A 23,524-nucleotide genomic window follows, 5' to 3' on the forward strand; every position below is an offset into this window, starting at 1 on the left:
TTGGTAGAGTGAATGACTGAAAGAGATAGTATTCTGGCCTGAATCAATGAGCATTTAAGAAAACTCCTTACCTCCCACTTTTAGTCATTCATTTGATACACCGAGTGCCTACCATGTGCCAGAGACTGTTATTAGGTGCTAAGTTTTTAAGAAGTTTAGCATAAGCTGCCTCTTTACTAAACTAAAACTCAACGCTAAAAGGTAAATTTAGTGTGAATACAAATAAAATTGCCAATGTGAGAAACTTTGGGTGGGGGGTATGAAGTAGCTCTCCTTTCATCCTGGCCCAAGTGTTTCAGGGACACCCTGACCTGATTACTATACCACCTGCACGTAGCCCCAGAGCCGGGATGCACTCAGGTTTGCCCCATTTTATAGAGGGCACATCTCTCAGTGCAGTCCACACTCAGAAACCCTTACAAGCTGCCCAGCTCTCTTGGTTGCACTCAAAAGAACCGAAAGGTATGACTTTGTTCATCACTGCTCTCTAAAGAATCCTGTGGAGTCCACCTTTTGTTAATGATATCCACTGACATTTATTGACTCAGACATCCTGATGCAGCTGCTTTTCTGGTAAAATGAGAGAGACAAGTGGTGGAATGGAAAGAGTTCAGGGTTGAATGCTGAAGTTTGGGTTCTAGGCCCACCCCACTAGCTGTGCGGCCTTGAGCAGGACACGTAACCTTTCTAGACTCTGGGTAGAGTGAGAATCACAGTCTCTCAGCATTAGAGGAATGTCAGAGCTCCTAGAAATAAGAATTCCTTCCACAGTGCCCCTCTAGAGAGTGGGTTCTCTCCATGGTCCAAGACCCCAGCGCAGAACCTCACACCTGAAAGACACTAAGATAGGTGTTGTCCCAATGAATAGCTAAAAAGTTCTGTTACTTAGCTGTGACTACCTTCCCTAGAAGACTCACAAAAACAGGTTCCTTGAGTGGCTTTCTGTAGTTATGCTGGATAAATGTTCTTCCTTGTACATGGCAGCCCCTCAAATATCTAAAGCTAGCTTTGGTACCTTTCCGGGTTAAACGTCCCCAGGACCCCCATCATTTTGAACATGGAATGACTTCAAAGCTTCCCACCCATCCTGCCCAACCTGCCAGCTCTGCCCCTGGATTTGTCCTCGGCCTCCACCTCTACCACATCCCTTCTGAAATGGCTGCAAAGCAAATACATGCCCACAGAAGGACCCCACACTGAAGAAGAGTGCTTCTGGACTGTCAAAAGTCAGTATCATAACCTTCTGGTCTCCAATTAGAGGAACAACTTCAACAAGTTGCTTTCCATCATAACATCTGGGTTTAGCTACACTATAGTAGCCCAGAGGCTTATTATAAAATAATAACATCCATGAGGGAGGATACCACAAAAAAGAAACCACAGGGAAAGGTTGAAGATAATCTTAGCGTATTGAGAAAGCTGGTGCTCCCATTAGACCCATGGTTTTAAAAAGTGTTCCACATACATGCATACATATTTCCCAAAACATGGTCCACAGAACATTAATTCTGGCAGCTGTTAATAGCAAGGGTTCCATTTTCAACTAGATGACGTTTATTTGAAACTCTAGGCTCACACCTTTAAACAGTTCATTTGCTGAAAGTCTTTGAAAAGTCTTCAACATACTCTTGTGCACCATGAAAACTGCAGAGGGAAAGAGATCACTCAGGCTTTAGCCACAAAATGTTTTCCATGAAACATTTTCTGGGACAAGCATTGCACATAACACATTTTGAAAAATGCTACATCAGCCCATCGATATTTGTGAGGCAACGCCTCAAGGGAGGACTGCGGCCTGGTGATCAAGTGCCCTGCAGTGCCCTCAGCTGGGAGCACTATGAGTGATGGGCACCTAGGAACCCACGGGCAGAGACATCTGTACCTGGACCAACAAGATTCCCAGGAGCCACCTCATCAGCTTTTTAGGATTCTTCTTTGAGGTTTTCCTTATGGGACAAATTAGCAGTTATGAAAGTATCAGGAAGCTCTCCTCAAAATTCCTTTTCAGCAAGGTAAACATTCTTCCAGATTCAGACCATCACCTGTGCTTTTCAGTGGAAATGTCCTGCAGAAACCAATCAGCAGTCCTGCAGGGAAGTACGCTCTTTGAAGAACTACAGCGAGACAGCGCTTGGGTGGATCTTAGTTCCAAGATCCACCCAAGTTGTGTGGATCTCACAACTCAGGGAAGGTGAGCAGCTGCCAGAACAGCAGACTGGAGGTGACCAGGCACCGTTTCAGGGACTCGTCTCTGTATGTGACATGACACCTCATCCCCATTCCTCCCCTACTTCCTTTCCTCTTTGCTTTGTGAGGTTTCCTTTAACTAGATGTCACTGGTTTGCAAGTGCTGGAGACTGTTATTATAAATAACAGCTGCCATGCATTGAGTGCCTAGTATATGCTTGACATATTCACATATCCAACCTCATTTGTACTGACAATCCTACCAGGTATTATGCCTGCTTTTGCAACGAGAGAACAGAGATTCAGAGAGGTGGAGAAACAGAAGAGCAAGTGACCGGGCTGACAGTGGTGGCTGATGCCAAAGCCCAGGCTCAAGGGCCACACCCCTCAACCCCCAGGGGACAGCCTCTGGAACATTCCTTTGTTTGGGGATATTCTAGAAGAATGTAGCCCTTACAAACACGACCAGCACACACCTACACAAACAGAAAAGCCTCGACAATAACAAAAGGGGCAGGCCGATTCCATCTTAAGTCAAACTCTTTACTGGCCTTCCTCTACCAAATGCCAAATCTCTAAATAATTATGCCAAAAGATACAAAAATTTAATAAAGGGATGATGGTCAAGAACTTGGAGATCAAAGTAGCTGCAATAACAGACACCACAACAGGACTAAGCAGAGTCAAGTATCAGGTGCAGGAGGCATCAGCCAGCAGCATCCTGGGGGCCAGGTGGGGGGGGGGGGTTGGGGAGCAATGGGAGGGAGTGTAGTGGCAAGGACAGAGCCTCAGCCCTCCAACAAGGCAAATGGTTTTGAGGTTGTTTTCTCATATTTCCCAAGTTACTGTATATGTCTAACACACTGGCATACTCATAACAGGCACAAAGCATTTTTTTAACTGCCAACTACTGATGAACCAATGGGAGGTTGCTAGAATTACAGTTTCTTTTAAAATCTTACTGGTAAATAGCCCTTATTAATTCTAGGCACAATGCATCTCTTTCTGCATGAAAAGAAAAAGAATTTGAAACCCTGGTACTCACCTATGTCTTCTTTTATAAAGACAGTGCACAAGAAATGATTATAAAGAATACTTGAGAAGAATGGGCAGCTAGGTCATTTCCTGGTTTCTTCACAATAAGGCTTTTATAATTTTAACTGAAATAAATTCAAAGGCCATTAGATACTTTTTCATTCAAAGGTAAATGCAAGGGAAAAGCATCCGGATGACTTTTTGATTATCTACAGTTTGGGATCATCTATACTTGACCAATTAATGGAAATAATCAAGAAGGGACTCTACCATGTTTTCTAAAAATGAAGAATAAAAATCCAATGAAAATATCACTGTGACAAATGTTTAAAAGAAAAGAAAATCTCTGCATTTTGGAGTGAAATATTACCTGATGCAGAATACATACAGTAATTGCTCTACCATACACTCCTTTTTCAAAACCAGAGCTCATCACAGAAACATGGGTTTAAAAAATTAATCATCATGTCACAAATTGTGCTGCCATAAAAGAAAGCCATTCTCTTCTGCTTAGAAACAACAACAAAATAGCCTATATGCAGATGCATGCCTCGGCACCTCAGTGAGAGGGCGTATTTACTTGTATAAATATTTAATGTCAGACCTCTGAATTTCTAATGAAGTAGTACACCACTTTACAAAATAAGGTACTAGTAAATTTACATGTACAACAAACAGAACTCTGTTCAGAATACTAATGGCTGCTGTTGATATTCTAAAACTAAAAAAAGGAATAACATCTTTCAGATTCCATCTAAACAATTCTAATACGCCTGTTTCAAAGAAATCTTAACAGGCCTTGATGAAACCTTATTGCTAAAATTTTTGAATTATTAGACTGGCTTTGTAACTGAGGTGCTAGCAAGTTTCCTGTCTGGTACTTTTTTTTCCCTGCTCTCATTCTAATGATACACATTCAATAACTATAGGAAAGAAAAGAATCAAATCAGAAACATCTGTAGTTTGCCATATAATGACTGGGTGTTCCCCATGGAGACTGGCCTTTTCACACCGATGCGGGAGCTGAAAGGCTGTGTGGAGGAGGATGCACACGTGTGAATGGAGAACTCAACGGACATGGCCATTTTCCACCTTAGTTTATAGTAACATAAGCTCCGACCTTAGGATCTTACGATTAATCTGCTCTAGCATGAAGTGGTTGAACATACTTGCTCCTAGAGGGGCCCACAAACCAATGACGTAGAATGCTTGGATTCTAGAATAAGGTTGGATCTTGTGTTTGACACTTAGGCAACCATAACTTCTACCTATGATTGGAATCTCTGCTGCCACACTTTTTTCCTTGTTGTCATCTCCGCAGCTGCTTGAAACGTCTAAAAACCAAACACATGATAGTCAAATGGTATTTCAAAGTTCCACTGAAGAACAGGTCTCGGTTTTCTTGTAACCACCATTCCTTTTATTTTCACTGCCTCCCTCCCCTTTTTGGTTAGTTTATTTCTTTCTGAAATAGCACTGTTCCTAAAAAGGACACCAATTCTAAAACTAAGGTATCTTGGTGTTGCTTTCATACAAAATAATTTAGCCTGACATCTATTAAATTTGAGTGGGATTTAAAACAAGTGAGCCTCAAATACCGCACATGTGTCTCAACTTCTGAATCCATCCTGAGAAACTCATGGCTGTCTTGGAAATATGATAATAGTTTACTGGTATGTCTAACAGTAATGCTAAAATAATCACAATTTCTGAATACTAAAAATTGGTTATTAAATTTTGAGGTATAAATTTATTGCTTCTTAATCATCTGTTCAGATTTTGATGACACACTATTGTAATTATAATATAAAAATAAATGTAATGAAAAATATGAATAAATTCTATTAAGTGACATCAAAAACATCACAGGACTCTATGAGATCATCTTCATCTGTGTGGGAAGATCAAAATAATGCCAAGGGATTAGTTTTGTTAGGATTTCACAATTTATAAAAACCTCCCATTTTATTAGGAATTCAGCACAACTACAGACCTACAGACCTACAGTTAGGTTTCCCATTCCTGTAAGACTAAACAAGAACATACATATTTATTAGAAGGTGGTACCAAAAAATAACCTATTATGCATATTTTTATTTTTTAAAAATCAGAGGTCTTCTCTAGTCAGTTTTATTTTTTCGGTGGACTTTGAGAAACAGGATATCAGGGGTGACTCTGAATGCATTTTTGCTATGGAGTGACCCTTTAACAATACTTACCTTGTTCCCTTGTAAGAACACTGTTGAGCTGCAGCCAGGGTTTTGCTTCCTTTACTCCACTATTGTCATTCAGAATAGAGGGCAAGCGGCAGGATGATTCATTACTGTGAATGGATGACCTATCATCACACTCTTCTGGAAGGACCTTTTTCAATAATGCTGTTGCCTACAGGGTTTAAAAGAAAGCACAAAGAAATGAAAACAAACTGTAGCTATATTCCCCTTGGTCTCAAAGTCCCAGCCTTTAAACATAATTTTAGGTTAAGCTTTACTTAGGATTTAATTCGCTTCCCTGACATTTAATTGAAATTAAAATGTCTTCAAGATAAATTAACATCTGATTATTTCCCAACATCATTTATGACAATTTAGAGTCACGATACCTTTTTTTTTTTTTTTTTTTTTTTTGAAGGACTGAATCTTAGGGAATGCAGAAGTGTCCTTCTGCTTGTGAAGTATGTGCACGAGATGTAAACCCCTCAAAGTTTTCCACCTTAATCTGGGCTGGTTTATCCTCCCTGGTATGCAGACCAAAGTTAAGGGCCCTAGACCTCCTTTCTTAAGGAAAGATTTTACTCTTTTGCTGCATGAATGCTGTTTTCTAGGTTAATAACACAGAGTTGGTTTAGATTGAGAAAAACATCTGGGAAAATGTGATCCCATGGTAGCCCCTTCCTTCTAGTAAGGACCCTTGAACTTCCCCCAAATGGGGAAGATTGCAGAAAAACTTTGTGACTGAGGAGGATGAGCTGAGCAAAAAGATTATTCTAAAACGTAACCTTCAGTCAAGGATAAAGGTGGTCTGCACACTGCCTCCAAGTCTGCAGGTGAGCTTGGGGCACCCTCCCCAGGCACTGTCTCTCTTTGTCCAACAAGCACTAACTTGTCTTACCCATTTCACCTCATGTGTCCGGAGCAAGGAGGTGGGTAGAGATTTTGATCATAGCCAGCTTCAGAGGGGTTTAAAAAGTGGCAATTAATGGGACCTGGGTTAGCCCCTGTGTTTCTTTATTTCCAGGTCTGCACTCTTCCCTCAAAAAATAAAAACACGTAGGTGACAAGAGTTAAACTTTTAGTAGGCAACCAGCCATCACATCATCATGCTGTCAAGCACGTTCCTCTCTCACCTCCTGCTGGGAGCAGCACTGTGCCCAGGTGACTGGGAGAGGAAACCTGGGTGGGTGGGTGGGGGGGGTTGAACATTCACTGGTACCTGACAATGACGTGGATGTGGGGCTGGTCCAATCCAACCTGGGGGAAATGGACATGAGACTTCACAGGTTATTATGAAGAGTCGAATTGGACAAACCTCACTGGCCATCTTTAGCCAAGAGCTAAGAGGTAACAATATAATTATCCTTTGAAGGAGGGGAAAACAATAATCTTCCTTTGTGGTTTACATGAAAGAAGGTGAAGTGATCCCAGAGGGGGAATCCCTGAGGCATGGCACAGAGCCTGGGAAGTCCAGCCTAGCAGCCTTTGGCTCTGACACACTTCAAGGCCACTGCCTTTGGCCTCTGCATCCCTGCAGGGCTCTTGCCCTCTGCCCTCCCCAGGACTGGATGGCCTCCTGGACCCACCAGGAGCCACAGCCTACCCTAGGAGCTGGGGGAACTGAAGTTGGGGGGTGGTGGTGGTGTTTAAGGAGTTCTAATCTCCCTGACCAAAGGACTTGGCAACAAGTGAGTTTTGTAGCCAGGACATGTTTGTGTCTGGTTCTAGTAACCACGGATTTTTCCTCTCTTTGTACAAACTAGCTTCTGGATTTTATTCCAGTTGTGGTAACTCTCTGCTGGGATGCCTGCTCAGTCTCCCTGTTTCTACTGACTGAGGTTTAGGTACAGAATCTTGCCCTTAAAGCTCAGGTCAAGGCTGGTTCCCATCCTTGGTTCCACACTGCCCTACTCCCAGCTGCCTAAATGGAACATTGTGCCGCACCTGCTTCCAGAATCTGTCCAGGAAGAGAGTGACAAAATGTGGGGACCCAGGGCCCGGGCTCCCCCTCCATACTGGCAGTAAGCAACTGTACATAGCTGCCTACTTGACCGGGACAGATGTTAAAGGTCAACAGATCTCCTCAAGGAGGAAAGAATGTACAGATGGCATCATAAACCCACCTATCTTGTAAAACATTAAAACTCCTCTCTCCTGAGGTATATGTTGATAACAAATCTCCAGACCCCTGTGTCAGGATACTTTGCTGAAACTCTGTTCTCATAGCCTATGGAACATCTTTGTCCTCTGCAGAGCGCTACTTCCATTCTCTAGAAGGCCATCACCAGAGACACTCCTGTCTGTAAGTCCTAATAGAACTCATGTCTGACTCTGTGCCTGGCGTGTTCTCTGGTCTTGTGGCTGCCCTGATTTGAGCCCTCCAAGAGCTGGGCTGGAACACAAGGAGCGGACACCACTCCTTGAACTGCCTTCTTTCAACTGTCAGTATGCTTACTCACTGGACCATCCTAGGGTATCTCATTTCCAGGTCTTCAGCCCTCCTGATTTAGTCTGTCTGTAGCCATAGAGGGCTAAGCTCCTGTTCTGTGTGTCCAATACTCCTAGGTATATGATTTAAAAAAAGCATTTCAAAATATGAACAAGAAAAACTGGCCCAAATTCTGTAGTGAAAGCTATCATTTTCTCTTTCTGATATTTAAAATAATCCAGACATTCTGAGAAAGCCTCAAATATGTATTTCCACCTTATATTACCTTATACAACAGCTATAAATGAATAATTTCTTGGTATGATCTCATAATGGCCATTGTCCTAACATACTTTAAATATAAAACTGTTAAAGGACTCCTGAAGCTCCCTATACTTTCTACTATTTGTAGATAAGGGAAAGATTCATAGGTTTTTAGGCAATTTAAAATAAATTATGTCATTCCTCTCCTACCCTAAATGCTGAAACTGTTTTGCATTGTCAATTACTCAGATTGCTTCTCATTGGTCCCTCAATGATAACACACAATTCATCTCACTTTCATATTAAGAAGACCCTCTTTTGCTCTGGCTAGGTTCCAACTAGTGGCTTCAAAACAACACAGAGGGACTCCCAGGGGTGTAAATCTCCCTGGCAACATAGGACATGACTCCCGGGGATGAGCCTGGACCTGGCATCATGGGATTGAGAAAGCCTTCCTGACCAAAAGGGGGAAGAGAAATGAAACAAAATAAAGTTTTAGTGGCTGAGAGATTTCAAATGGAGTTGAGAGGTCATTCTGGAGGTTACTCTTATGTGTTATACATAAGAGTATATTTATATATTTATATATAATTATATTATATATAATAATTATAAATATATATAATTATAAATTATATATTATTTATTAATAATATTTAATATTAATATTAATAATATTTAATATTATTTAATATATATTATTATATATTATATATTAATATATTTAATAATATTTAATATTATTTGTATAATATAATTATATAAATATATATTTATATATTTAGTGTATTAGAATAGCTAGAGGGAAATACCTGAAACTGTTGAACTGCAACCCAGTAGCCTTGATTCTTAAAGATGATCATATAACTATAAAGCTTACATGGTACGACTGTGTGAATGTGAAAACCCTGTGGCTCACACTCCCTTTATCCAGTTTATGAACAGATGAGTAGAAAAATAGGGACAAAAATTAAACGAATAATAGGGAGGGATGGGATGTTTTCGGTGTTCTTTTTTACTTTAATTTTTATTCGTATTTTTATTTATTTATTTTTTGAGTAAAGAAAATGTTCAAAAATTGATTGTAGTGATGAATGCACAACTATATGATGGTACTAAGAACAACTGTACAATTTGGATGACTGTATGGTGTATGAATATATCTCAATAAAATTGAATAAAAAAAAAACACAGAAGAAAATGCTATAATATTGCAAACGTCTTTCCAGTAAGTCCTTGTAGGCTTGAAAAGAACACCACCATTATCCTGCTCTGCATAAAGCCCTCTTTTTTACAGGAAGGTAAGTAAATATAAATGATGTTTATGCTACAGAGTTTCATTTATTTAATATACTTTATCCCATTTACCTTCACTACTCAGCACTCATCTCAACTATTTCTTTTTAGATAGAGATGTTTACAAAAGGACTCATTCATCTTGTAAGATAATTCTAAAGACAATTTCTCAAAGATGAGTACCTTACATCTATAAGGATTTTGGTGGATGGTCAAATGACAACTTGAGAATGACTGGCTTGAGAGCTACGGATTTGCCCAGTGGGCCATTTGTAGAGGAATCTATAATATAAGTCCATAACCAGCACTCAATAATGATAAACACGGACAGAAACAAAAGTCAGCCTCAGTCAAGGGACAATCATCAGGTTTCTAGTCAAAAATAACTTCTGCAGAGTCAGGAAAAACATCTGAAATACATTCTCAAGATATACTGTTTGCAGACCTTTTAGAAAGGGGTATTTCCCAGGAAGCCCCCAATTTGAAGGAACTTGCAGTCTGAGAGTGACAACACTGACCCATACCTACAAAGGAACAAAAGCCCAGAGAAGATTTAACAATCTGCTTTATACATCTCATGCAGGGACTGAATGGACTCAGCAAACTGGAGCTCATTATCTGAAAAAATGCCACCAGAAAACAATTTTACCACGGGCCTTTCTAATAATGTTTATGAATGGGTTTCTACTTATCTGTTAGCTGCTAAAGGCTCCCTTTGAGTTACATACATTTGGGGCCCAGGAGGGAAGACTGAAAAGTCTTCCACTGTTTGGAGATGCCCAATAGCCTGAAGGCTAAGCCAGTAACAACCAGTTACTCCTTTACTTTTCTCTTTCCCAGGAACCAGGAGAAAGGGCTTGGAAATTACAAGCTGAGGCACACACTATTTGCCGAACAACTTATATTGATACCTCCATGTTTCAGATTTTAGAGAAGATAAAATCATCCTATGAATTACACTTGGCAGTATTCCTTTAATTTTGGCTCAGTTCTACTAGAATTTGTCAGGGTTCAGTTTAATTATGGATCTTGCTATGTCTAGAACCCCAAGAGTCATCTAGGCTGATGCTTAATTTATATCCAGAAAATTATCAATTATGATATTTATGGAAAATACATTCTGCCCAAAATACCATCAAGAAAATTGAAGGGCAAAAATCTAACTGCTCAAGATATTGCAACAAATTGTATACATTTATATAAAAAGAGTTCTTAAAAGTGAACAAGAAAAATATTAACTTAATATTAAAAATGAGCAAAGAACATAAACTGGCAAATTATAACAGAACAGAAATGGCTAACAAATGAGTAGGGAAAAGTCTGACCCCAATTTTAATAAAAAATCAAATAGACAAAAAAAAATGGATACCATTTTCACCTCTCAAATAGGCATTTAAAAAAAAAAAACACAAAAAAAACCAAAAACTTTGATAATCTCCAGTTTCTTAAAGAGTTTAGAAAAATGACATTTTCATTCATTACTGGTAAATCTGAAGACCCTTCCAGAGTGAGATCTGGCAATGCATAGCAAAAGCCTGAAAGATATATGAACCTTTTAACCTAATAATTTTACATCTAGGAATTCATTCTAAGGATATTTGTAAAAATTGAGCCCACAGATGGTCTCTGAAACTTTTTTACTATGGGAAAAATGAGAAACAACTTTAACATTCCAACAATAGGACACCAGTTCAAGAGATAATGGAGCATCCATATAGGGGACCACTGTGTAGCCATCTGAAATGACATAGAAGACCATGTACTAGTAGGGAAGGAGGTCCACTCTGTGACAATTGGGGAGAAAAGAGGTTATGTACACAAGCAGTACAACCCATGTTTGTAAATATATTAAATCAAAAACCATACCCCACAATGTCAATAGGATTATATATGGATAGTAAGATAATAGGCAATTTTTCTTTTCTTCTTTTTATTTTAATATTCCAAGTTTTCTTTCTGAAGGAATCTGAATTCTGTGATGGGTGGTACAAATACAAAGAGAAAATGAATGTGAAAGCACTTTGTAAAATTAAATTCCCTTCCATATGTAAACTAGCACATTTATTACAGATATAGAAAGCAAGGAAATTAATTACCATGGATGTGGCCAGCAGATGATATTTCCCCTAATAAACAGGTTTAACTGTCTCCTCAAGAACTTTCCTCTTTCCCCTACATGGGACATGACTCCCTGGATGAGCCTGGCCCTGGCATCGTGGAATTCAGAATGCCTCTTGACCAAAAGGGGGAAAAGAAATGGAACAAAATAAAGTCAGTGGCTAAGAGATTTCAAAGAGTCGAGAGGTCATTTTGAAGGTTACTCTTATGCAAACTTCAGCCAGATACTGCAAATTGCCACAGTATGCCAAGCCCCAACCAACAGTATTCCTAAAAACTCTAAAAAATACCCAGGGCTCTATCTAAGACTTCACAAATGTTTTACTCAGCAAGTTTATTTTTTCAGAAACTTAAGGCCTCCAGATTGTTCCTATGCCAGATAAGCCCTGAAACCCAGAGGAACCAGGCTCTCTAAGAACATCAACCTGTTCCAGCAAGAAGAAGTTAAAATGGCCATTGCCCAGATATGCCTGAAGATTGAGAGAATGCTCAAATGAGAGGAAGGAGGTGCAAATGAGAAATCGGGATTTGATAAATGATTATGACTATGTACTCATTATACAGATATTTCTTTTTTGTTTCCAATGTATTAGAATAGCCAAAAGGAAACACCTGAAATTGCTGAACTGTAATCCAGCAGACTTGATCTTTGATAATGTTTGTATAACTATATAGCTGTTATCATGTGACCACGTGATTGTAAAATCATTGTGACTGACACTCCCTTTATCCAGTGTATGGGGTAGATGAGCAATAAAATAAAGACACACATAAAAAAAAATAATAGGTTGGGAATACGGGGAAAAAATACCCCTACATAAACTATGGACAACAGTTATAGTATTACTTTAATAATCTTTCATTAATTGTAACAATGTGCTACTATTAAAAGGTAGAATTACAAAAAAAGTGTTATCAATTGTAACAAATCTTCCAAACCAATGCAAGTGTTGGTGGTGGGGTGGTGTATGGGAATCCTGTACTTTATGCATGATTGTTCTGGAAACCCACTTTTCTAATAAAAAATTAAAAAAAAAAAAAAAAGAACTTTCCTCTTGAACAGAAGTAATTTTTCAGAGAAATGCAAACATCATCACTTAAATTATACCTAAGTTATAGGAGAGGAAGGATTTTACATAGCAATTTAAAGAAAAAAGAAAGTACTCATGTGAACCAGCAAATGAGTATTCAAGAGATAAGAACAAGAAAACAGTCCATCATTTTAGGGAAAGAGGTGTAAAGGTTTCCATGATCAATCACAGTCTTTCTGATAAAAAAGGCTCGGGTGCATGTGGCGGGGAACAGAGTCCAAGCCACTCTATGGGCGACGGCAGCAGTGCGCTGCTCTGCCGGGCCAGGCTGAGGAAGTTCTCCTAGGGGGAAACAGACATCACTTGGGAGAAAAGGAAAATGAGGGCACTTTGTATTATAATGAAGCACTCAACTCATTTTTTCTCACCAAGTAATTACAAATTTTTCTGATTTAAAAGCATGCAGCTCAATTATGTAATTGCCTAATAGATTACGCAAACGCTGTGGATCTTATCTGGTTTTGAGGGGACATAATCTGAGTTTCTGCTGCTTTAATGGTGTGTTTACTCAAGAGACGGGATTGACTCGGCTGACAGCACAGGGACCCACAGGTAAACATCATTTACATGTGGCTGTTTAATTAGCCATTTACCCAAGAGATCAAGGCAAATATTTCTGAGCCTCATTAGACTCTTAACCAAGTAATTTCTAGTACGGCTTTCTTAAATTTTGAAAAATCACTTAGTTTTTAAGATTTTATCTGAAGAGAGATAATTAACCCTTAATAGACACTAAATGTGTATACTGTTTCAATACAAAGAAACAACTTGAAGACATTTTATTTTGCTAATTGTAAAAGGAAAGTGCATAAAACAGTCTTAGAACCCACAAAAGCACTTAGTCTTAAAGTTCAGAAGGCTTGCCTTGCCACTTTCACTTTGGTAACATTCTTTGGGGCTGTGTATTTCCGCGGTCACAACCTAACCATTTGGGAAACCTGCTTACTTCCATTTTTAAGGAATGATTTCATCATTAATTTATTGCTAATTTTTATAAGTCACTAAGATGAGATCACGATGATTTAAAAAGGAACAAAAACATCTGGGGGAGGCTATTCTTTGATTCATTAAGTTATTAGCTGCACAGTCCTCAATGAATAGTGGAGTCTCATTATTTGAAAAATTATGAGTGAGTTGGTTGTTTGGGACTTGGAATATGTTTTCTTACGTAAACCATAGCAATGGGCAGTCAACCTACACTTGGCTGCTCATTATCTGAAAAATAATGTTCACCCTGGACATGGCTGAGATGTGACATACTTGTGGTGAAAAACAATGGAAAACAATGTTATCACAAAATAGTACTTAAGAAAATGGAAAATAAAACCTAAAAACAAAAATCCTTCTTAAGATCTATATTTATCAACAGAGATGGATCTAAAGAACACAGGTTCTGTTTTTCTCAAAGCACACTGTTTTAAAAATCCACACAAATGGTATCCATCTCAAACAAAACAAAATAAAACTACAGGTTGTTTACTGAGCCACATATAATGCAATGAAATGAAAACGCGTGCAGGAAGGACATGCAAAGGTTCCCTCTGCAAAGAAGCATGGATCCGTGAGAGGCATGCAAGGGCTCTACCTGTATCTGTAACGATTTATTTCAGAAGAGGGAAGTGGATTGAGGAGGGAGGAGAGAAGGAGAAAAGGTAGGGGGAAGAGAAGGAGAGAAAGAGCAGGAGGAGGGAGGTGAGAGTGAAGTGGGTGAGGTGGGAGGGGAGAAAAGAGAGTGGGGTAGGGGAAGGGAGAGAAGGGGGTAGCAATGGCGGGGAGAGAAGGAAGAGGATGAGGAGGTGTTCTGAAACAAACATGGGGCAATGGGAACAACACGTGGGAACCTGGGTTGGTGGGAATGCGATTGGTGGCTTCATTATGTCACTGATGTATGCATGTTTAAAATGCTTTTTAAAAAGCCTTTCTACTCTCTTTTAATTGGAGGGGTGGGGAACAGGGGGCTTGAGATGGTCTTCAGGTGCTCTGAAAGGTTTGAGAGGTTCTGGATCACACAACAACACAGGTACATGAGAGGGCAAGGCACAGAGCTCTAGGAGGGGAGAATGAACTACATGCATCATAAAAATAAAAACTTAAAAAAAAAAATCAAAGGCGGAAAACCTGGCATTTAATATGCATAAGAATGAAAAATCAGTCTTTGGAACTAGACAAATTCACAACACATTAAACTTCAGAAGAAAGGTCAGGTGTCTGAACTTGGCTTTTCTAGAGAATGAACAGGAGAAGCTCTAAACCTGGGCTGCTGAGTCCTCCCCTCACGTTCTCCTTGGGAATCTGCACAATCCGTTTTCCACTTTCCATTCAGCACCTATCTTCAAGCTCTGCCTCTGTTCCACCTCCTAGGCCAGGCCTCTCCTTCCTCTTTCCTGAACCTTCCAGGGCTTCCTCCTCCACTGTCTCCCTCCCCATCCAAACAGATGGAATTCCCTGAGGCGCTGCAGAAATCACCTTTTGGCCCTGTTCAGAGAGCTCCAACAGCTTTCCAAAATCTATTAAATGAAACACAGACTCCCTAGCCTGGGGCGGAACACTCTGCACACCATGCCCCCTGCTACCTGTGGCCTTATTTCCACCATTCGCAAACGAGCCCCACCCTTTGGCCTCAGAGGAGGGCTCCCTGTTTCCCTGATATGCATTGGGTTTCTTTCGGCTTTCTGCTCACACCAGGTCTCTCCTGTCGCTGCTGCCCCCCACCCCGTACTCCTACAACCTGTCAAAATCCTGTCTACCTTTTAAGGGTCACCTTGAATGCCCCGTAGCTTCCCCTATCTTAAAGCCTATCCTCATTGCTCCTTCCAAAGGGCTGGCTCCTTTGCTAAAGGTCCAAATACTTTGACATTTTCTTATTACACTCATCCCTCTGTGCCAAATGATATTTAGCTATTTCCAGAAGGTGAGGGCCACATTTTATTAACTCTTTCCCCCCAGTGGATCTGGGCTGGTGCCTGTGTACAGCAATGGGTCAACAGATATTTCCCAAGTTGATATGAATGACTGTATAGTATTTTTGAAGTATGGAGTAGAGATAGAAAACTAGAATGTTACAAGATGCCACTAAGTTCCTTGAACCGTGATGTGGTAGATATGCTTAAATTTAGTTACCTCAGGGATCTGAATTAACATTAAATCGGGAGTTGGGATTCCTACAGGAAACACATTATACAAAGGGCCTGAGATCAGAAAAATAAAAAATAAAAACACTTCATTTATCATTATTTTTTTCTTTCAAATGTGTTAATCATTCTCAAGAACATAATTATTTCCCCAACTGAATAACTTGTACAACTTGAAATTTATTTTTTAAAAATAAAAATTACGAACCCTCATCCTCTGATCCATGTTTCTGACTGTGAAAACATCAAACAGCTTCTCTTCTTTGAGAGAATCATCTTGTTCCTTCAAGCTGGTACCACGCTGGCCCCACGGTGGCCTCAATAAGCCTGGCTCTGGTAGTTGAACAGATCTATCAAACAGAAACAGGGGATGCATCTCAAATTTGTAGTATTTGGTTACTTATAAGACCCCCACATTTTTGAAGGGCCCCATAATCAAGTTAGTAGAAAACAGTTGATCCAGAAATGTCTGGAATCTAACATTTTCTGCCCAAAGGGATTTTCAGTGTCCAGGTATCTTTTTTTTTTTCTTACTTTTATTTTGAAATAATTATAAATTCACAAGAAGTTACAAAAATAGTATAAAAGACACCACATTCTTAGCTTCTCCCACTAGAAACATCTTCAATGGCACATTATCAACACCTAGAAAGGGACACTGCCATGATACAATGAATTAGACTACACACCTTATTTGGGCTTCACCAGTTTTAACATGTACTCATTTGTGTGTGTGAATGTGTGTGTGTGTATACACAGTCCTATTAAATTTTATCATGAGTCTACTTATCTTAAACTAAAAGAACACAATGATTAAAATTAAGATTTGAGCCAGCCCCACCATATTCTGTATTCTCTGGGCTTTTATTTCTATTCTGTGGATTGAGAAATTTTTAATTTTAAATTCTTTTGGTTATATACCTAGAAGTGGAATTGCAGAGTCATATGGTAATTCTTTGTTTAACTTTTTAAGGAATCACCCAACTGCTGCACCATTTTACATTCCCACCAGCAATGCACAAGGGTTCCAGTTTTTTTACATCTTCACCAACATGTTATTTTCTTTTTTAAAAAATTTTATTATAGCTATCTTTGTGAATGCAAACTGGTATCTCTTTTGTGGATTTGATTTGCATTTCCCTAATGACTAATGATGTTATGCATCTTTTCATGTCCTTATTGGCCATTTGTATATCTTCTTTGGAGAAATGTTCATTCAAATCCTTTGCCCATTTTTTCATTGAGTTCTTTGTTGTTGCTTCTGGTTGCAAGAATTTTTAAATATTCTGGATATTCTTATACACACATATAATCTTTATATATTCTGGATATCAATAAGATATATGATTTACAAATATTTTCTCCCATTCTGTAGATTGTCTTTTCACTTTCTTGATAATGTCTTTTGATGCACAAAAGTTAATTTTGATGAAGTCCAATTTATTTATTTTTTCTTGTTCATTCTTTTGCTGTCATATTTGGCAATGGTGCCAAATATAAGGTCAAAAAGAATTATCTCTCCATTTTCTTCTAAAACTTTTATGGCTTTAGCTCTTTTGTTTAGGTCATTGATTTGTTTTAATTAAGTTTTGTGTGTGGTATAAAGTAGGTGTCTAATTTTATTCTCTTGCACATGGATATCCAGTTTTCCTAGAATCATCCGTTGAAAAGACTCTTCTTTCCCATATTAAATGGTTTTGACACCCTTGTTGAAAATCAATTAACCATATGCGCCGGTTTGAATGTATTGTGTCCCCCAAATGCCATTATCTTTGTGGTCTTGTGGGACAGACGTTTTGGTGCTGGTTAGATTTGCTTGGAATGTGCCCCACCCAGCTGTGGGTGGTGACTTTGGTGGGATACTCCCATGGAGGCATGACCCCACCCATTCAGGGTGGGCCTTGATCAGTGGAGCCATATAAAACATGCTGACTCAAAAAGACTGGATGGAGTGCAGCTGTGAGTGATGTTTTGAAGAAGAGCAAGCTTGCTAGAGAGGAATGTCCTGGGAGAAAGCCATTTTGAAACCAGAACTTTGGAGCAGACGCCAGCCACGTGCCTTCCCAGCTAACAGAGGTTTTCCGGACGCCATTTGCCATCCTCCAGTGAAGGTACTTGATTACTGATGTTTTACCTTGGACACTTTATGGCCTTAAGACTGTAACTGTAAAGCCAAATAAACCCCCTTTTTATAAAAGCCAGTCCATCTCTGGTGTTTTGCATTCTGCAGCATTAGCAAACTAGAACACCATAGATATGTGGGTTTATTTCTGGACTCCCAATTCTATTCTGTTAGTTTATATGTCTGTCCTTGTGTCAGTACCTGACTGTTTTGATTAGCATTGCTTTATAGTAAGTTTTGAAACCAGGAAGCATGAATCCTTCTACTATGTTCTTTTTCAAGATTGTTTTGGCTATTAGATATCTACTTTTTAAATAAGCATATTTTTCACCTAACCATCATTCTATGTCAGCTGTTGTGCTTCAATGATTAGTATAGCTAGCACCCAAAAGAATCCTTTTTATAGTTATTTGCTTTGCCATTAGAATTTCATGCCTTAAAGTAAGTGGCAATGTCTTGGTTATGACTTCATTGCCTGAGGAGCATTCTGAAGCTTGGCTGCATACTGGAACCTCCTGGGGAGCTTTGTAAAATCTGCCACCTGGTCCCATCTAAACAGGATCTGTAGGAATTGGTCTGGGATGTGGCATGGCCATTGGATTTTTGAAGGCTTACAGGGTGATTCTAATACTCAGCCATGGATGAGAATCACTGAATAGATAGCCAGGCTCCTCCTAAATGTGGTTGAGTGAAACAGATCACCTTTTCATCTCAACAACAGTTTCTTTGTTATATTTTTACTATGGCCTACTTACAACTTAAAAAGTAAAGATATCATTAAGAAAGAGATAAAGTAAACCTATACTATAGTCTAGACTGTGGTATCTAAATACAAAAAGGAACCAGGGCCCCTTAGAGAAATGCCCTATTCTAGGTCTGGGGCAAGAAATGTGCAAGATGAGGCTTTGTCATTCCAGAAAGTAAGGAAGCTATCAAAGATTACTGAGTCATGTCCAAAGAATTGAGGGGCCACCTTGGAAGGGCTTCCATTGGCTAAAGATGGGACAATTTGAGCACCAAAAAGAATAATGACTACAATAGATTGAAACAAGGAAAATATGTAAAAACCCATGAGCTCATTTTTAAAACAACAAATAAAAATATTTAAATAGATAAAATAAAATGAAAAATAAAGACACTGTCGGAGGTTGTTAGAGCATCAACTCATTATTCTGAATAATGGTAAATAAAGGGATAGAATCAAGCATTTATCCTGCCTTGTGATAAATAATGCATTTCGGAGTTACTAAGTAGTTGACGAGGAAAAGTTCTTCCAATTAATAAATGCAGATGAAATTATCAAATTAGAAAAGTGACCACTTTATAAGTCCAAATTAATGAATTAATCTGGGAAATGATCATAATTGTGTGACAACTGCATAACAGCAACCTTTATACTGGAGGCTTCAGTCTGACAACCCCTGAACACAGAGCTCAGTCTGGACATCACTAACAGTGGGATGACCAGACACCTCCTGCTTTCTGAGGAAGTTATCTTGCCAAAATAGCTGGCCTGGAATACAATCACTTATCTGGCTCTAACCACCAGTTTACAATAAATAAAGGCGACAGAGGAACAGGACCATGAGGATATAATAAGCCAAATCCAGAAATGTAAACTTTTCAGGTCAAATGATTGAATTTCATGAAAAAACGAAGAGAGGAAATGTTATAAAATTAAAAGAGATTTAAGAGGCATATGAACCAATTGTAACATGCAGACCTTATTTGGATCCCAATCCAAACAAAGAAAATGTAAAAAGACATTTTTGAGATAGGGAAAACAGACAAAGACTAGATATTAGCGAAGTACCACAAAAAACTTCAAGTTTTTTCCTCTTTTGTCTATTTTACAGTGGAAAACTTGATAACATCAATGCCACACAGGAAAAGAAAAACATAGTTTGATGACAGCTAATGTATACGTTCCTCTAATTAAAATTATAACAAATATACTTTAGTCTATAGTTAGTTTCATGTACTTTAAATGGCTTCTCATCAGAAAGCTGCAATTTAAACACATGTGCCAGCATTTCCTACCTATGACTTATCTACAACAGACTGTAATTTACCTGAAGTTTAAATTGCAAGGTAATAAAATACCCAAATGCTATTCTGAACATTGGCAGAATGAAAAAGCAAACAAGTTTTTACATACTGACATTCAAACAATATAAAGCTGACTCAATTTTTCAGCCTGAGTTTGAAAGCACAAACGGGTAATTGTATCTGCAAGTTGCCACTTACAGAGACAATTAATTGCACCCGGGAAAAAAAATACAATAAATAATAGATCATCTCATTATGGTTTTCATATAAAATAAAACTGCTTGGTATGTAATCATGTTTATGTTAAAATGTGCTTTTCACAAGGCAGCAATGAGCAAAAATTGTTTATCAATTACCCTAAATGACAAGAATCATTTTAAAAATTCACGATTGTTTAAAATAATGACTTCGCCCTCCACCTAACAACAATACACCTTTCAAATGAAGGTCTTTGGACACTTAATACATGTTACAACATACATCAATAATGTAAGCAGTGTTTCTTTAATTTTTTCTTTTAAGGTGCTTCCCGTTGTCCGTGGAACTTCAGAGCATATATTTTAGAATATGTTCTGGGGCAGATTCCCATTTTACAGATGAGGGGATGACAGAGACAGATGTTGACTGCATGGCTCTATTCAACAGGATCCAGGGATTCCATAACCCAGTAGAACCTTTCCACTCTGCCTGGCTCAGAATTCTGTGGCACAGAATCAGTAACAAAAGATGAATAAAAGTAGATGACCCTCTTCAAACCTGGGTTTCTAGAATGGTTTCTCCAAATCGGCCAGTTGACTGCTTGGGTCTGGGGAGATCACAAAGCAAACAGCAGCATTTCGATTAGGGCAGTAATTGTAAAACCCACTAGACCCCCCATCACGGTTTACTGAAGCGGGACAAGAAGGAAAGAGCGGCTTTCTTGTGATGGGGCAGCTTCAGACTTCAAAAGTGGTGGGGATATAGTTGCTTTCCTGTTTATATCCACTCATGGTCATCAGGAAGCTACTCGAGAGGTCAAACCCCATCTGTATTTCCAAGTGGGTGGAGCTCTTGATTTTGATACCTGTCCCAAATCCGCTTACTCCCTCAAAAATCCAGACCACAAGGGGGGAAAAAACAAACAAAACAAAACTCTACTGGGCTCTCTTCTACCCTGCTCTCATCTTTTCTCTTTCTCTTTTTTCTTTCTTTCTTTTTTTTTTTTTTTTTAACTCTTTAGAACCCAGTGAAAAATACCAGGGAACTGGGGTTGCAACCCTTTCTTAACATAGGTCATTAGTACTTTAAGCACTAATGCTTTGACTGCAGCTGTAGCAACCAGGAAAAAAAAAAAAAAAGTTCCCTGCAGACATGTAACTTTGCCATCAGTTTTGATGTGGAAACACTGTGATATATAACTGCTGTTGGACAGCAGTGGTTTTAAAAATAAAATACGAAAGGTTTAAAAAGTTCAAAAAAAGCTGGCTCTGTTCTTTACTTATTGAGATCCTTGAATTTTATCCTTTGTATTTGTATTAGATAAATAAATGTGAATATAAAATTGAAAAAACAACAAACAAACAAACAAAACACCCATTATAAAGAATATGAAGTCTCTCAAAGTTCATATAAAACTCTATACCTTTTCCAAGGTCAGAGAGCAAACAACTGATAATCAATGTGCACTAAACAGTCTACCCACAGTCACAACACACACAGCAATTCATTGAACTGTAACAGAACATAACACTGACATTAGTAACTATTCCTGACTTCTTTATCTGGCTTTAAAAAAATGAATGTGGTAAAGAAATAGTCTTGAAAGCTCCAGATATTAATTTTAAAATTTGTGTTAGTAATAAAGAAGGATCGTTTCTTATGGAAGGCTGATTTATACATAACTGTAGATCAAAAGTCACGTAAAACTCAACCTTTCACAATAGAAATCAATGCTCTACTATGAATGTTGAGAAACGATAACCGACATTAGTCTAGTAGATGTAGACAGCGTATCTTATCACCCACAATCAAGTTTGGCAGCCCAGGTTAACAGAGTCACACAATGAATCATTTAGTATTGTAAGATGGTTTACACAAAGAATTACAAATGCATAGATGTTTTCTATGCCATAAACCAAAACTGTAGTTTATTCCTAATTGTATATCAACAGATATAAAAGACAGGGATAAAAGAACAGGAGATTGGTTAAAGAGCTCTGCAACATATAATCCCCAAACGACCTAAGTGTTCGGAAAGACTCCTCCCAAGCCAGCTCCTTCCACCACTTGTAAAGAAGCATTTTAAGACTGCCATTTTTATTCCACATGATAAAAAAACATCAAAGAGGATTTTCTGGCATGCCCTTAGATTGAAAAACTACTGACTGGGAAGGTCATTTCCAGCATTTTCCATAGTTTGGTGCTCATGAGCACGGATGCACTCAGGACTTGTGAACCTCGTCTGGTGGTCTGTGAAACAGAACCACCTGAATGGTGAAGTTTTCTTGGGACAAGGTCCTTTTAGAGTCTGTTATCCTGACTTCTACCTCACTCCTCGACTGGATCCAAAATATACTAGATTTATGCAGCATTCTACTCTAAAGAAAATTACATCCTTCCTATTTATATATTTAACATAAAACAATCTAGGTCACACATTAAAGGTAGAGAAAATGATGTCAGATGTAAGTTAAACCAGATCCAAAACCACTCTTACTACTTCAGCCAAATAGTGTATCCTCTAGAAGAGCTTTCACAGATTTCCATCTACTTGCCATGCCTGTGTGAGACTTTGTTCCCTGACAGTAAGTGGTGGGGATATATTTTAATAAAAGGAAATAGAATCAGACCCCAAAATAAAAATCAGACATAGGACACTGGCAACATTTTTCAACATGAATTAGGCATCTACCAAATGCCAGCACTGGACAAACTATTATGTATATTCTATTAACTAAAAGCATAGTCCAAGTGCCACACAGCTTCTGAGGCCATGGAGACAGACATGGAATACCTAAAAGGTGGGCAGAGGCATGGAATAGATTCCTGATCCATTTATGAAGGATTTCCAAGAATTAAGGTTCATATATGCCAACTTCCCTGGAATCAACTAACCCTCTCTCATCCCAGCTTTATGACCATTTAAGCCATATCTGCGAGTGGTGGTTCTCAAGCATGACGGTGCATCAGCATACCCTTGAAGGCTTGTTAAAGCCCAGATGCCATGCCCCACCCAAAGAGTTCCTGATTCGGTGGATTTGGGGAGGGGCCTGAGAACATGAGTTTCTAACAAGATCCCAGGTGGTGTTGGTGTGCCTGCTCCAGGGACCTCACTTGGAGGACCAACTCTAGACTGGGGGCCTGTATCACTAGGATGGTCTGGGGAATTTAAGAACCATCTGGTTTTTAGCCAGTGGCTAAACTGGAATATATCCTGGGTTGTTCACCAAGACATGCTAATGTACCATCTGAAGGCTACCACCCCCCACCCAACCCCCAATTAATCCGTTACGTGCCCTTTAGTTCACGTAGAAACCCACTGCTACCAGCAGACATGGAGTGGATAAATTAGAAGTACTTTTACTAAAAAGTAGATACTGAAGCACATAACG

The 23,524-nt window shown here is 38.9% G+C and overlaps 1 protein-coding gene across 4 annotated transcripts in view; it reads right to left on the reverse strand.

The window, feature by feature from the left end:
* The window catches only part of KIZ (kizuna centrosomal protein), a 108,993-nt gene that overhangs the window by 22,203 nt on the left and 63,266 nt on the right, over nt 1–23,524 (reverse strand). For 2 of the 4 annotated variants that reach the window (XM_037811478.1, XM_037811476.1), the window contains 3 exons: nt 15,972–16,113; nt 5,442–5,607; nt 4,491–4,556 (listed from right to left, as the gene is read on the reverse strand). In XM_037811478.1, coding sequence (XP_037667406.1) covers nt 4,491–4,556; nt 5,442–5,607; nt 15,972–16,113 — 374 coding nt within the window. Of the gene's footprint in view, nt 1–3,232; nt 3,348–4,490; nt 4,557–5,441; nt 5,608–15,971; nt 16,114–23,524 lie in introns of all 4 variants that reach the window. The other 2 variants (XR_005213057.1, XM_037811477.1) reach the window with 2 other exon arrangements.

This window comes from Choloepus didactylus, chromosome 19 (genome assembly GCF_015220235.1).
Source record: "Choloepus didactylus isolate mChoDid1 chromosome 19, mChoDid1.pri, whole genome shotgun sequence".
NCBI classification, from domain to species: Eukaryota; Metazoa; Chordata; class Mammalia; order Pilosa; family Megalonychidae; genus Choloepus; species Choloepus didactylus.